Source organism: Molossus molossus, unplaced genomic scaffold (genome assembly GCF_014108415.1).
Source record: "Molossus molossus isolate mMolMol1 unplaced genomic scaffold, mMolMol1.p scaffold_m16_p_1, whole genome shotgun sequence".
Classification (NCBI taxonomy): domain Eukaryota; kingdom Metazoa; phylum Chordata; class Mammalia; order Chiroptera; family Molossidae; genus Molossus; species Molossus molossus.
The window spans coordinates 186,873,190-186,889,196 of NW_023425344.1; the positions used below are offsets into that span (position 1 = coordinate 186,873,190).

The 16,007-nt window shown below is 41.8% G+C and overlaps 1 protein-coding gene across 1 annotated transcript in view; it reads right to left on the minus strand.

Annotated features, from left to right (window-relative positions):
* FBN1 (fibrillin 1) overlaps positions 1–16,007 on the minus strand; it is a 298,186-nt gene that overhangs the window by 62,701 nt on the left and 219,478 nt on the right. The window contains exons 30-36 of the mRNA XM_036261442.1: positions 15,353–15,478; positions 15,118–15,243; positions 13,788–13,910; positions 12,580–12,705; positions 10,454–10,579; positions 2,014–2,136; positions 1,741–1,863 (exon numbers count right to left, since the gene is read on the minus strand). Coding sequence (XP_036117335.1) covers positions 1,741–1,863; positions 2,014–2,136; positions 10,454–10,579; positions 12,580–12,705; positions 13,788–13,910; positions 15,118–15,243; positions 15,353–15,478 — 873 coding nt within the window. The remainder of the gene's footprint in view (positions 1–1,740; positions 1,864–2,013; positions 2,137–10,453; positions 10,580–12,579; positions 12,706–13,787; positions 13,911–15,117; positions 15,244–15,352; positions 15,479–16,007) is intronic.

Genomic DNA, 16,007 nt, shown 5'->3' on the forward strand with positions numbered 1-16,007 from the left:
CAAGTTACTCTTTCTCAGTTGGGAGTTCCCCAGTCCTCGGGCCTGACAGTTCTCACAGTTGTCAGCCTTCTGAGCGGAATGGTGCTTGCTCACACTTTCTACTTGACACATCTGAACTCATTTTTTCTCTCCTGAATGCTAATATTGAATATGCAGTGAACGTGGTGTTCAGATGCTAAATTTTCGCTAATGATGTAAAATGAGTAAGTTAAACAAATCTTTCCAACGAAGGCTTTTCCAAGCAGAGTCATCCACAGGGAGACACATCTGTGGCAGGAAATCACACCACGCGATTTGTGTGCATTGCTCACATTTCAGGCTGAGCTCAGGTGGGCAGCCAAAAACTAGTACAACTCTGAGGACACCACACGTGCCCGTTCCCTAACCTCAGCGAGTCTGTTCATGATCGACGGCATTACACGTCAAACACAAGCACCAGATGTGCCTAATACGTGTCAATGTCTTGTTAAAGGTAATGGGAGGTGCATGGGAACAGAATTTCACAGGGTTAGGCAAAAAGAATTTCAACCGTGATAAAACTTTCAGAGAGTTAAAAAACAATCCAGGTGGCCTGGCCAGTGTGGCTCAGTGGTTGAGTGTCAACCCATGCACCAAGAGGTCACTGGTTCGATTCCCGGTCAGGGCACATGCCCAGGTTGTCGGCCTGGTCCCCAGTGGAAGGCATGCAGGAGGCAGCTAATCAATGATTCTCTCTCATCGATGTTTCTAGCTCTCTCTCTCCCTAAAATCAATAAAGAAAAAAATATTAAAAAAAAAAAAATTCAGGTAAATCACTTTCTGGGCCTTAGCCTTGGTTAGGTTTAAATGATTTCTTATGAGTCAAGTGCTCAGGATAAATTAATGCTTCAAGTCATGAGAGCAGCTAGGCTCCCTAATAGACTATGAGAAATGGATCTCAGTATCTTATTTAATGCCAAAGCCCTAACATGAAAAGTATTATCTGTTTTTATGCATTCAGTAAGTGTATGTATCATACAGGGGTGGGCCAAAGTAGGGTTACAGCTGTGAGTACGCGAAAACGAGTTTATTCTTGTATTATTACTTTATCAATGAGCATATTATTTATTATAGTATTAATCTACTTTGGTCCACCCCTGTATTTCCATGATCACATTTCTAATCCTATATATTAAAAAAAATGTAGCAGTTCATGTTAATTTCATGACTATTAATTATAACTGAAAAAAAATGTCATTGATATATAGCAAAACTGGAAGTAAATGAGTTCTTTACAGAGCAGCTATGGAATTCTTGCTCGTACCAATGTAGGACAGTGATGACGACCGACAGCGGGAGGAGGAGACACACTGTTGACATGCTGCAGAACGTCTCAGCCCCTTCCCGCCCTCACCTTCCGCAGCCAGCTCGCTCTCAAGTACAGCATGAGAAACAAGTCAGCAGGAGAAACAGGCACAAAAATATGAAACTAAGGGTTATAAAAGGAAGCATGACTTGTTTTCAATTAATGACACATTCCGTACAGTCAGAGACGTCTGGTAGTGATAACTCTATACATCTATAATTAGCTTCTGAGGTTTCCCTGATTGGCCTCGCTCCACGTTTCCATTCCACAAGCATCTAGTCTCAAATAACTCACCTTTGATGTTAAAGTTGTCCATAGCTGACCTAGCCTTCGGTAAAGAACCGATGGTCTGAGACACATAGAACACCTTGCTTTTCCAACGGCTATTGACACAGCTGTTTCCAACACAAACCTACCTGTGCAAGTGAAGCCATCGCCCGTGTAGCCTTCCTTGCAGAGGCAGCGGTAGGAGCCCATGGTGTTCTTGCAGTCTGCATGCGGACTGCACGTGTGGGTTCCATTGGAGCATTCGTCCAGATCTGAAGGAAACAGATCACATCGTTATGAACAGAAAGTGCGTCACTTCACACCAGCAATGCACCAGTTACATTTTTCTTTACGGAATTCATCTTTTCACATGCATCATCTCTCCAGCTCGCGGCAAGCATGCCGGTGATTTTCCCACGCACCTGTGCACTTAATGCCATCTCCAATCCACCCATCGCTGCAGCTGCATTTGAAGCTTCCTGCTGTGTTGGTACATACGGCGTGTCTGTCGCAGTTGTGTGCTCCAATTTCACATTCGTTGATGTCTGAAAAAGTAAGCAGTGGTTAAAAAAAGTTTGGCACGGATGCCTTTTTGGTCTTTTAAATAATGCAGCACAATAGCAACTTAGCAACATCAAAAGTGGACTTACTTTGCTATTTCCCACAGTATAACAAATACTGGTTGAGCATCTACATACTCTACTTGTATCGAACAGGTTTAAATCTCAACTAATAAACAACAATATGATGCTACTTGCTATTATCAGCTCTAATTATTGTCCATTATTCTATGTGTCTTGTCACTGCCAAACAAAAGGAACCCTTTTCCAGTTGATGATCTTAAAAAGTGAGTTGCCTAATGTTCTGTGGTATTAACACTCATGGTCATGTGTTTCCATCCGATATTTTTATTAAGTCAACCATACAGACAAAGGAATACAATGGGTTGGCATATTAGAAAACTTTTCGCTTATATTCTATATAGTAAATATATTTTATTCTTAAATGTAAAACACTGTATTATGTAATTATGCTTTATTTCTATAAAAGTTTTATTTTAGGCATTGCTAATTTAAGCATTTGCAGGGAATTTTCTTTATGGCAGCGTGTGAACCTTCTTTTCTCTAGCTTCTTAGAGTCCTAGCACATTGGAAACCCAAGCCTTCTTGCACAGTTCCTGTAAAACTCAAATCAATCCAATGGAGATTTCTCTGTAAAAGGAGGACCAGATTAGGGTCATATTACTACAAGACTCTAAATTCTTGAAAGTTCTCCATTCTTCAAATTTTCATTTCCAAATTTAGCCAAGATAGATTCTATAATATGAAAGTGTTATAATGAAGAATATAAAAAGTAAAATATGTTTTGTTGTCTGTGACATTGTAATTTATAGTAAGATTTATACATCTGGTCTTTGTCTCCATTCCTGGCCCAGAGGTCCTAAAACCTTGGAATTTCCCACGTGATGAGCGTGAGGAAGGAAGGTGTCTTGTATCGTGTCGATAAGCTGACTCGGACCTTACCTAAGTAGGAGGCTGGTTGTGAGGAGAACCATCCCTCCGACTCGAGGGTCAGGACTTTTCATCCCACTCACCTAGGGCAAGGTCTGGGGAGAGGGGCTGGAGGCTGAATCAGTCCAAGGCCAGTGATTTGATCACTCGCACTCATGTAAGGAAACCTCTAGAACAGGATGTGAAGAGCTTCCGGGTTCATGAACACATGGGGGTTCAGCAGGAGTGTACCCTCTGGGACAGAGTTCCACCTCCCTTCCCCATGTCTGGCCTGTGCATCTCTTCCATCTGGCTGCTCCTGCATCACGTCCTTTCATAATAAACTGGCGATCTGGTGAGTAAGCTGGTTTCCTGAGTGCCGAGAGCTGCTCTCAAAAACTAATCAAACCCAAGGGAGAGGTCGTGAGGACCTCTGATTTACAGGATTTGTAGCCAGACTGTCAGAGCACAGGCGGCAAACCTAGCCTTGTCACTGGCATTCGAAATGAGGACAGTCTTGTGGAACTGAGGCCTTAACTTGTGGACCCTGACACTACCTACCTGAAGAGAGTGTCAGAATTTACATGAATTATAAGACACCTAGTTAGGGATCAGTGTTGGAATGGGTACCATAATCTTATTTCCTAAAATTAATCCTTTAGATAATGAAAGCCAGGCATTTAACCTCATAATCAATTTTTTTTATTATTATTAACTAAGAACAAGAACTCATAGGTGTGCATACTATGACTCCATAGAGAAACCGATGTCTCACACAAAACTTGGGTTGAGAAGGGTCATTTTGGCATACGAAACGTTGCAAGAATTTTCAGTGACCGCTTGAATAGTGGCATGGAAAAGAAACTGGGCAAGCAGCTTATGTTTACCCTTTTGTTTACTTAAGCCCAATTCAATGATTTGAAAGTGTTTGGAAACCCGCGGTTTGCCAACTATTTCATCTGAAGTTCTGAAATGGTCCTAGGGTCTTTGGCTTCTTTGTAGCTTCTAGAAGAAACACAAAATAGTTTGTGTAGGAAACAACAGTTTCCTACAAAAATGTTTCGCCATATCACTCATAATCACAAAGTGAAAACATGCCTGAAAGAACCTTCTTACAATTACCACGTGTTACGTAGGTGACTTTTACTGTAACCTTGGCAGCCACGTGAACCTACTGAGTGACTAAGGCAGGTCAAGAGAGGCACATACCGGGCAGCTTTAGACTTGTGACTGGGAGCTTTACCCAACTGAATGATTGAGCTCGGCACATTCCAAGGGCATGAGGAGGAAGGCCGGCCTGAGCATAGGGAGACGTGGGGATTCAAGAAAGCGCCCCTGACCTGACGGGCTCTCTCCCTCAGACAAGCACTCCCTCGGAGTTATGATGCAAACCAGCACTGTTGAAGAGTCATCTTAATTTCCCTCCTTTGTCATGATCTCTGAATTAGGTAGAAATAATGAGCTTCAATTACCTAAGTATCGGAGCCTCCAAATGTTATAAAATCAAGACATTTTCTAAGTGGAAAGAATTTAGAAGTCTGTTTTCCTAATCCTCAGTTTCCCAGAGGAAGATACAGAAGTCCCCAAAGGCACGGGGACTTTCGAGGGCCCCAAGTCAGTGAAGAGCAGAGCGAGGACCACCAGTAACTCCCTTTCCCTGTCCTCTGCTTAGTACTCTTCCCCTTAGGCCACAGCTGCCTCATTGGGTTGACTTCTCTAGATACATCACGACTTTATTCTAAGACCTGCTCTATGGAGTTTCCAAAATCTCGGTGAGTTTAAAAGACTCACAGAAGCATTCACTAATCTTTTCCACTAAGTATAATTTTCAGAGATTATCATGACCTGTCAATCTAGTGATCCTGTAATCTTTTTCTTTCCAGTTTTCTAATGACCAAAGTTACCCTTATTTTCATGTGGATTTTTTTTACCGTCCATATTTAGTGTTGCAATTAAGAAAATTACAATTTCTTTGAAAAGCAGAGTCTCCTTCCTGTTTATCATTAATCATATGCTAATATAAATTTCTAATTCAAGAAAATATGTGCAATTTTACCACACCTTTTCAAGGTGAAAAGAAATTATATTTGCAAGAGGCCGTGTATCATCATGGGCTTTACGACACTAGGAAAGAGTCACTCAGGAGCCAATATTCAATTCTTCACTTTGTGAATATTTGCATAAGTCATTATTATCTCAATGCCTAATGCTTTCAGTTTGTGACAAGTGAATTAGAAAGACTTGGCCATACAGTTTAAATGCATCTCTGAATAAAAAGTTTCTGCATGTGTGTGTGTGTGTGTGCGTGTGCATGCATGCACCAACTATTATTCATTAATCTATTCCATGGTAGACTTGGGCCTAAGACTGCACTTCATTATAAAAACAAACAGAAGGGGAAACTGAGCCATAAGGAAAACAAGCAAACAAAAATGCTATATTCAAACACTCTGGTCTTCAATAATGTGAAGGAAACATAGCACACGCTTGCCAAGAACATCTCTTTCTGTACAAATGTTCTCTTTCCCCCACAAGTTTGCTTCAGACAGAAAATTCCTTTTAAAGATTAAGAATAAGCACAAGCCAAGAAAAGCAAGGAAATTCAAATTTAGGGCTGACACTGCAACCTCCATAACCCCAGCAAAGCTCCCTCAGAGACTCAAAGGTCCTATTTGCGGGGCTCTCTGGAAGGGCAAGGGTGTGGTCTGAGCGGACCCCAGGCACGGGCTCTGGGTGTGTTCCCCTGACATTCGAAAAAAGGCTGTGCTCCGAGCGGCTCTGGCCTCCTTTGACGGAGAGCAGGAGAGGCTGTATCACCCACACGAACACCTACATTCCTGCCATCTGGGCATCCGTCGCGTGGGCCCGAATCTAGCAGAGGGGACACACTGTGGGCTGTCCTTGATTAGGCACTGAGGAAGAGGACATGCGTGAATGGAGAGGCCAAACGTGAAGGCTACTTGGATTTCTTCATTTGGATCCCATTTTGAGCCAAGACCATGTAACCGAACACCCACCGAGTTTTCACAGGCTGACCGCCCGCGGAGGACAATCAGCCAGTGATAAGAAGCTGGAAGGAAATGAGTGCAAATTCTCACTGAGTGCGGGTCATTTTGAAGCATATAATTTTCTCTCATGGACTTAGACCCACCAACAACATTTCCCAGGTGAAAAGAGGCACACCGTTTGAGAAATGACATTACCAAGAAATCCTGCTATTTTAACTGAACCCAATTCTGATTTTAATGGTATACCTTGCTAACTGATTAAGTGAGCACAGGATAGGTGGGGGGCCCTTACACATTAGTTTGTGAATCCAGGAACCACCAACGATGGCACCTAGCAGCAACCTAGTTTTTCTTTTTCTCATTGGTTGTCTCATTACAATTAGGCACAATGAGTAGCAGAAGCCTCAGACATGGGCCCCAAAAACGTTGTAATCCAGTGAGCTCCCTCAAGCCAAGGACAGAGAGCTACATTCTAGATTTCAAACAAATGTACTTTCTCCCTCCATTACATTGAACATTCCCCTCGACCCAAGATTTGGACAAAGCTTCAGGAGAAAAAAGAAACCCTTAACATCTGTGTAGGCTGGGAATGTAAGTCAGTGGGTGGATTCTGAACACTGCTAAAGTGATTGGGGGGAAAAACATGTTTATTTGTTAAAATGGAAACAATCAGTAATGACAAGGGAGCTGAAATATTTAGACAAAGATGTAATGGAATCCAGAGGACATTTTTTTAGTTCTCTTGCAACAAAATTCCTCCCTGTGAAATAGCATACATAGTTTTATAACTCCTTTACAGGCTACTTACTTTAAAATATATAGTAGGTATATCCTACTTATTACGCATGTGTAGAATACGTAGGATATTTCTTTTGTCTGTCATCCAAATCTAGTTCTAGACCTGTTCCTCATGGTTATTTGTTGTGTGGCTTGCTTATCCCATTAGGTAAGATACGTATCTGTATTTATATTAGTTGCCTGGGACATTATAAACACTTGTCTTTAACATGGCTATCACCAAGGTAACTTGCTGGTATTCTAAGTTGGGAGTGACACTAATTTTGAACTAAAAGCAGGCTAAAAGAGCCCTAGTTACATGGGATTAAAAAAACATTTTGGCTCCGATTTTTAAAAACTTGTTTTTAAGTATACCAGACGGGCTGCCAATTCCTGTTTGTGTAAGTCATTTTCCATCAAATGTGATACCCGTGGTTGTTCATAACAGTATTTACACAGGCCCTCTTTTTCTTTCTTCCCTAACGCGCCTCCTCCTTCCACACTTCACGGCAGGGTGCTCACCCGAAGGGAATGCTTGTGTGACTACGGAGCACCCTGGTGACTTCTCCAAGCTCCGGAGCCAGGGGAAGGACCAGGAATACAATCTGGAGTTCTACTGTGCCACATGAGACTACCCCAGGCCATGATGCAGTGATGTTGAAGGGGCCATGAGGCTGAAGTCTTCTCCCTACAGGGCTAGCTGGGTTTTACAAAATTAAATTTTATCTTAGGCCAGCATTTAAAAGTAGGAGGATGTCAGCCCTTGGGAAAAGACAGAGCATTTCTTGGACTTCAAATCTATGTTTCTCTTCACGTAATTTCTGGAAAAACTGCTGTTCTTCAAGTAAAACGGGTGTCATCTCATCTCACATGGAGTACACAGCTCCCCTCACCACAGTCTTAGTGTCTGTGCAAAGTCCATTAAAGCCAGCCTCTTAAAACAAGCTTTTTAATATAAAGAGTAAGATTTTCTTCCTTTAAATTGATTTCAAGTGTGTGTCAGTAGAGTAGTACAGAATTTTGCTAGACTAGAAGTTATGTCTTCAATTAAATGGCTTCTAGACACTGTGTCTGTGTCTCATTTTACAATCACAACAGTAGCTACTATTTGCTGACCAGCTACTGAAAGTCAAGCACTGTGCCAAGGGCATTATATACATTATATCTCATTTACCTCAAATGAAATTAATGTCCCATGAAAATTTAAGCTTCCTTCATGGTAAAAGGCCTAAAATAACTGGCCTCCGCACATGCCCATTAGCTGGGATTTGGAGCGTACAATTCTAGAGCTCTCTTTTTTCTTATAGCTGAAGACCATCCCATTAGATTAACGTCTCCCTTCTTAAACATCAGCATTCCCTGGGGTGAATTTCAGGGGGCTGCACCGAGCCAAACGTTGGTATTAGCCTCTACTACATCAAATACAATATGGAACTGTCCCACCTTTCTCTTCACGGCTGCCAGACCACCACCCCTTATCCCGAGTTCTATATTCATACTGGAAGCTAAAAGTAAAGCTTGAACTAGAGATACGGGGAGCTAAGCATCATTTGTACCCCAGAGACCACACGAGGAGCTGAGATTTTAAACACTGTACCATTAAAATGGACCCCTCGCCAGGCTTCATATGAAGAGTAATACAGTGAGGATGAAAGCATTCCAGCTGCGTGTTTATTTTTATAATTTGGCTAGAATCTGTCCTTTTTGAACCAATAGTAATATTATTGGTGTTATTCTGTATATCTATAACTTTGAAACTTAGTTTTTTGGGCAGTTTAAAATGATAATATATGTGGGGTTTTGCTTGAAAGATGTTGATATAATTTAGAAAAGAATCCATACACTTACCATGTTGCCAATCTGCAAATATTTTAATGTTCATTTTAAGTCACAGGGGCTTGCCAAGCTGGCTTTTGGAATTAAAGTCTGCTATTTGTAAAGAAATTATGCAGTTACCTAATTCAAGCTCACCATGGTCTCTATTATGTTTTAAATTGTGTTCTGTGCCATAAACTGTTATATTACTATAAGTAATTACAGCATATCTTTGCTCATTATTCCCATACTTAACATCATCATCTCCAGTTTGAAAATAACAGCTAAACATTTCAACACATCATTCACACAGAATGACTTCTTTTATTTGACATTTAATAGAATAATCTAGAATATAGTGAAAAGATTTTCTTATTGGTATTATTGTTCTACTGGTATTAGACAAGCAAAATTACAAATGGCTTAATTATCACTACCTAAGATTTATTTAGTCCCAGGAATAAAGACGTATTTGGGCTAATGCGAGTTAATACATCAAAAGCACACCAATTTTAAGGGACTAGAAGGCTGATAAGAATTGATGAAATATTTGAATTGTAGGATGTGCTTCTTTAAAAAGTTATAAGATGGCCTGGCCCATGTTGCCCAGTGGTTGAGCATCGACCCATGCACCAAGAGGTTGCCGGTTCAATTCCTGGTCAGGGCACATGCCCAGGTTGTGGGCCTAATCTCCAGTGAGGGGCATGCAGGAGGTGACCAATCGATGTTTCTCTCTCTCTCTCTCTCTCTCTCTCTCTCTCTCTCCCCCTCTCCCTTCCTTTCTCTCTGTAATATCAATAAAGAAAAACAATTTTTTTTTTTAAAGTTGTAAGATGCCCTGGCCTGTTTGGCTCGGTGGTTAGAGTGTTCGCCCACAGGCCAAAGTGTTGTGGGTTCATTTCCAGTCAAAGGCACGTACCTTGGTTGCTGTTCACTTCCCCAGCCCTGGTCGGGGTCGTGCGGGAGGCAACCAATCAATGTGTCTCTCTCACATCAATGTTTCTCTCTCTCTCCCACCCCATCTGAAAATCCTTGCTTGAGGATTTTTTTTAAAGAAGTTGTAAGGCCTTAAATAATAAAGTGTTGGCAATAGAGGTTATTGAGAAAGGCTCGCTTTTATACAATCAGGTGCCACTTAATGACGGACATGTTCTGAGAAATGCACAGTTAGACAATGTTGTCGTGCGAACCCCAGAGTGCGCTTACACAAACCTACGTGGTGCAGCCTCCTGCTGCCGTTGTGTGTGCTGTGCTTCGTGTGCCTGGCGTGCAGTAGGTCTGTTCACACCAGCATCACCATAAACACACTAAGCCATGACGTTGCCACAGTGACAACACTGTCATGTGACAGGCATTTTTCAGCTCCCTTATAGTCCTATGGGACCACTGCTGTACATGTGGTCTGTTGGCCTAAACATCACCATGTGATGCCCCACTGCAAAGGGATGTGAATATTGGCTAATTAGCATGTTAACTACTTTGAGATAAAATGGGATTTTAACTTCATAAAAATGTGATACTGATAGTGTTAGTTATGGTGGTATTTTCCCAATATGCCTTGTTTCACGGGTAAAGAAAAAAACTCTCAGCTTAGATTCAATCTGAAGTATGACAAATTTCAAAGAAGCACAGACTAAGTTCATGAAAAATGTTATGCAGAATGCTTTATACAGTAATTAAAATAGTAACAGTTCTAAAACTGGTACTGATCTATAATTACGGGAGCAGTGTCTCAACCAGTTACTGTTTTCTTGTCCTATTTGAACACATACCTGTACAGCCAGTTTTTCCTTTTTTGCCTGAATATCCCATGTCACAGTGGCAGATAAATGAGCCTTTAGTGTTTTCACAGGTTCCACTTAGACAGATGTTTGGATTCAGGTCACATTCATTAACATCTGTAAAACACAGGTATTAATACATATAACTGGTTTTTTTTGTATCGGTGAATACTTGTCCCCCGAGATAATACAACTGTGCTAAATAAACCAGAAAGGGTGAAATACTTTCACTCAAAAAGAAAAAAACAAAATAAAAAATCTATCAGATCTGTGGAGCTCAGCCACATGCGCTGTCTACACTGTAGGCCAACCACACACACTGACATTTTATCTGGGCCGTTAGCAGGAGGTCAAGGTATCAAACAAACTCATTAACTCTAGGTGAAGGATAGAGCCTGTTTATGTGACAGTCCAGAAAAATTTTCAAAACAGCATATTAAGTTGCAAGATGAAACTTTTAATTCAGTTTGCATGATGCCAACGATTTAGTTTTCAAATCTTAGAAAAAGGGGTGGATCAACTCGCAGTCTTAGTGCAGGTAGTTACAATTTCATTGTTTTCCTCAAATTAAAAAGTATTTACTTTTTTTTTTTGACTGTCACTCTAATTTCTGGACCTTCACAAACATTCAGTAAGGGTGTTCTGAAGATATAAATGTGATATAATTTAAATATTTTCCATGTTAAATTCTCGCTTCTGGCCAAGATAGAGGAACAGGCACAGAATTTACCTTCCTGCCTGAAGCAACAACGAAAGGACAATGTAGGCGACAAAAGGCAGTGATCTGAGAAAGAAAACAGACTAGCTGAGTTCTACGAAGCCCCAGGTTACCACATTGGGAGAGTTTTAAGGCCATGGCAAAGAGAAGGGATGGCAGATGGACCCAGGCAGTGTCCCTGGGATGAGGAGATCAAGCTGGAAGTCCAGAAAGGCCCAGGTCACTGGAGTTCACAGGGCAGAGTAGAGGACAGATGGGAGCTCCAGAGAGAAAGCTCCAGAGGTCTGCAAAGGGTCCCAGTGAATTACTCAGATGAGCAATGGTCAGTGCACTCACCTAAGGAAACCACTTGAAGCTGAGAAGTTTCACCCACAAGAATGAGAGAGAACAATCATCAGAGTTCACAGAAGGCCTGGAATTGTGCACCTTCCTATAAGTCAGTCTGGAAAATCCCAGAATTCACAGGATTTTGGGTAGAGTGTCCAGAAGGGTCTTGCTTCAGTAATGGAGCAAAATTAGCCCAAGACTAACTGCTGCTTAAGAGTGAAAAAGCAAGACTTTGAAAGGATCAGTTTCCAAATAACTTAACTGAGTTTCAGAATAAGGTTCAAGAATATTTCTAGGAATCCAAAAATATCTAGCACCTAGTAAGTCAAAGTTTATAATGTTTGGCATCCAATCAAAAATTACCAGGCATTCCATGAAGCAGGAAAATATGACCCATAATAAAGAGGAAAGTCAATTTACTGAAATGACTCAGAACTGACACAGATGACAGAATTAGTAGACCAGGACATTAAAACAGTTATTATAACTGTATTCCATATGTTAAAAAAGCCAAAGGAATGGTTGGGTATATTAAATAGAGACACAGAAGTATGAAAAAAGACCTAAATAAAGCTTTTAGAGATGAAAATTATAATGTGTGAGATAAAAAATATATACTGAACAGGATTAAAGGCAAATTAGATATTGCGGAAGAAAAGTTTAACAAAATTGAATACAGAGCAATTGAAACTCTAAAACAAATACAATCAATTCTAGAGTTGATTGCATTTTGTACGAAATAAATTTTGTTTGCCTTTAGCTAAACATTTTAAAAGCCTAAACTCTAGTTTCAGCAGAAGGAGGGCTATGTGGACAGAAATAAAGCATAGGCAAAAATAAACTCAATCTGGAATTGACCAATGACAGTTCAGTCCACATAACAGATCTGACAAAAGCATCATATCACAGTCACAAGTTGCTTTTTGAAATGCTAGTTTTGGAATATTAGTATTATAACCCTAAATATCCTTACTTTTTACATAGGATCTATCAGGTACCCAAACTAATCTTATGTAATTTAACAGTACTTTTGGATAATCAGAGAAAATGGAAATTTGTTTTCTTTGCTTACCTACACAAGTCTTCATGTCCTCAGATGCCATGAATCCATCATAACACAAGCACCTATACTCTCCAGGTATGTTGGTACATTGACCACCATCACAGATATTGGGGTTATCTTCACACTCATCAATGTCTGCAGAGAATAAAACCAACAACAGCATGTTGTTAATACTGGTTCTATTAATTCAGTGATGAAAAAGTTAACTGACCCAGGTCGAATGAACTCAGTCTACTTGCATAAAGATAATTGGTTCTCAAATCTCTATGAAGCTCTACATAGAATATCCCATCAGGTTATCCCAAGTGAAAAAGGAGAGATCCATTTTCAAGATTCACACCGTACTGTTCAAGGTCAAGGTCTACATCCACTTAAAAGTCCACCATTTAATTAGCAATTTTATATCTGATATGAGTTTATCATTCAAAAATGATCAGGAATCTCATAAATGCCGAAAGTCTATCATCTTCTGTTTTACTGATATTTCACAGTGAAAAGTGGTTGATAAGCATATCTACTTAGATGCATTTTTAATAAAAATATTTGTTTTCAAAATTTAATTTTTATAGCCAAATTTATATCTAGGGTTCTTAAGGAAAAAATTTTTTAAGGTTAGGTTCGATACTTTTGGTCTCTAAACCTAAGTTATATCTTCTTAACCCAAGCCAAAATCAATACCTACGCTATCAACCTCATTTTTCATCTCTTGCTGTCTTCATCTCTTCTAGCCCAGGGTGATACAATAGCACGTGTAAATCAGACCAGCATTTCTCAGAGTTTAGCACACATCCAAACCACATGGAGGGCTTATAAAAACAGATGATTGTGTTCCGCCCCGGGAGCTTCTGATTCAGCAGGTCTGGGTTGGGGCCCAATATTTTTCATTTCTAACACATCCTCAGGTGAGGCTGATGCTGCTGGTCTAGGCATCACACCCTGAAGAACATTGACGTAGTCAAGAGACCAGGTTCTCCAAAATTCTGACCAGGGGACAAACTATCTTAGACGCCACTTACTGAGCATGTGCCAGGATCTAAACCCCATTTTACAGATGAAAAATCAGATGCTAAGGATCGTTATCAAGGACACACAGCCAAAACATGTGACAAAACAAAGATTTGGACTCAGGACTATCTAACTCCACAGCCCAGGCCCTGAACCACTCTACAGAGGGACATGTTATTGAGAAATTTCACAGGAGGTTAACACCTACTTACCAGTACACGACCTCTGGTCAGGCATTAGTGCAAATCCTGGCTGACAGCTACATTCATAGCTACCTTCAGAGTTTGTGCAGAAGGTCTCACAACCACCGTTCATTATGCTGCACTCATCAATGTCTAGGAAAAAATAAGAACAATATTACCTTTCTCTGTGTCTACGATCATGGCATGTGTCTATAGTTTCCAGGCATGAGTCAAGCAAAGCTATTAAAAACAAACAAACAAACAAACAAACAAAGAGCATCCTACGGCAACTGGAAGTCACTACATTGTTTGATTCCTCCCAAAAATATGAATTACACACCTATTGTGTGCTGGAGATGTGACTCTAATGGTGGATGAGATAGACACAAGACCTCCCTTCATCATGCTAAACTGCAGCTGGGGAGCTAGACGAGCAACTGACCACACAACACGCAGTACACCCCATGCAGCGCGGCCGAAATACTCGGTGCTGTGGGAACATATGGGACAATGACCACACGGGGGAGATTCTCTAGGTCACACATTCCGTTATAAACTCTGCGCACAGTCTGACTGGCTGAAGTTCCAAACCTTTCAAGAACCTGAGTTGGAGTTCTGAGTTATCCTGGGCGATGTTTCAGCAGAGTCTGGGCTGATTCATGACTTTGGGTAGAAACCATGTGAGACTTGGCAGTTCCACACGATGTACACCCCAAACCACCCCAAACGGCAAAAGCTGGCCGTTTCTACAGGGTTTCACTTTGATTTGGGGCACAATAAAGTCACAGGGTTTTCTGGCCCCTCTTTCCAGCATGACCAAACCTACAGAGGGCCAGCCACAAAGCAAAAGGCTTGTCCCACAAAACCCCGTCTCTGAGGAGTGCCAGCCCTGGCCTCTGTTTCAGCGTAAGCTCTCACAGTCCTCTTTCCAATAATTCTCCTTTGAAATCTCAGCTGACCTAAGCCACCTACAGGCAGAGGCTGCACTCTATGCTTTTCATCTTTATCACGGCCTTCACTGAGCTTCATTATTTCAGGGGGTTAGTGATCACGTGCTGATTCGCCTGGTCATGAGTATGCCTAACCAGCACACGCCCTGCCATCTACCATTAAAGCAGAATGGGTCAAATTATACTCGTTAGAGCTGAAACGTTCCACATCTCTCATCCACCTGCTCTCTAAACACCCAGGGCAGGTGAGATTCGAAGATCATGAGCCACTATAAAAAGAATTTCACTTACAAGAAAAGCTTAAGTAAAAGTAACGAGTGATGGGAACAGAATCAAGAGAACGTGGCTTGAGTGCTTTAGAAAGAGACTAATAAAATGAAATAGAGAACAACATAGGACATAGAACTTACCGACACAAAACAGCCTGTCGGGAGTGGAGTGATAGCCAGGGTAGCAGGCACACTGGTATTTCCCTATGAGGTTCACACATCGGCCGTTGGGACAGAGGTTTGCACTCAGTTGGCACTCGTTGATGTCTGTGGAAAACAAGAACAGCAAACATCCAGCCACCAGCTTCTGACTCTGGCAGAGATGTGGGCTGAATGACTGACCACGAGCAAGTCGTCCGAAAGTCCTCCTCCTTACCTATGCATGCTGAGATGTTGGGGGACAGCTGATGACCACGAGGACACTCACAGCGGTAGCTCCCCTCGGTGTTTAGGCAGGAGCCTCCTCGGCACAGGAGGGGATCTCTCTGACACTCATCAATATCTGCAAAATGGAAATGACGCGCATTGAAGACGGTGGTGGTGTCCTGCCCAGAGCCCCGTGCCTAGGCCAGGGTACTCAGCGCCCCGTTTGTGGGAGTTCTGGCTGTTAATGGTTCACAGGCTCCTGCCTGAAGAACTGCTGTCCATTTCCCTCAGAAAGAGGGGAGAGATTGCATTCCCCTCCCACGCAGGGGGCCGCCCATGGCTGAGCACTGATTGAACTAATGTGGAAACAGAAAAGCGTGGTCTCCTCGTCTCCAGGTGAGACAACTCTCTGACACCATTCATACCCCCGAGTCGCCCGTGGAACCCGGATACGGCTCAAGTGCAGCTACCTCTGCTTCTCTTCTTCCCCCCCTACCCTGCCTCCCTCACACCTTTGCAGCTTCCTCCCGAGGGCACTCCCTCAAAACCATCTCCATCTCAGGCTTATTTCTAGGGACCTTGACCTAAGGCAACCAATTTCATTAATCTCCCGACCTAGAGATGTTGCACAGGGGCCCCCAACGTGACCCTGCATACAGCTTGTG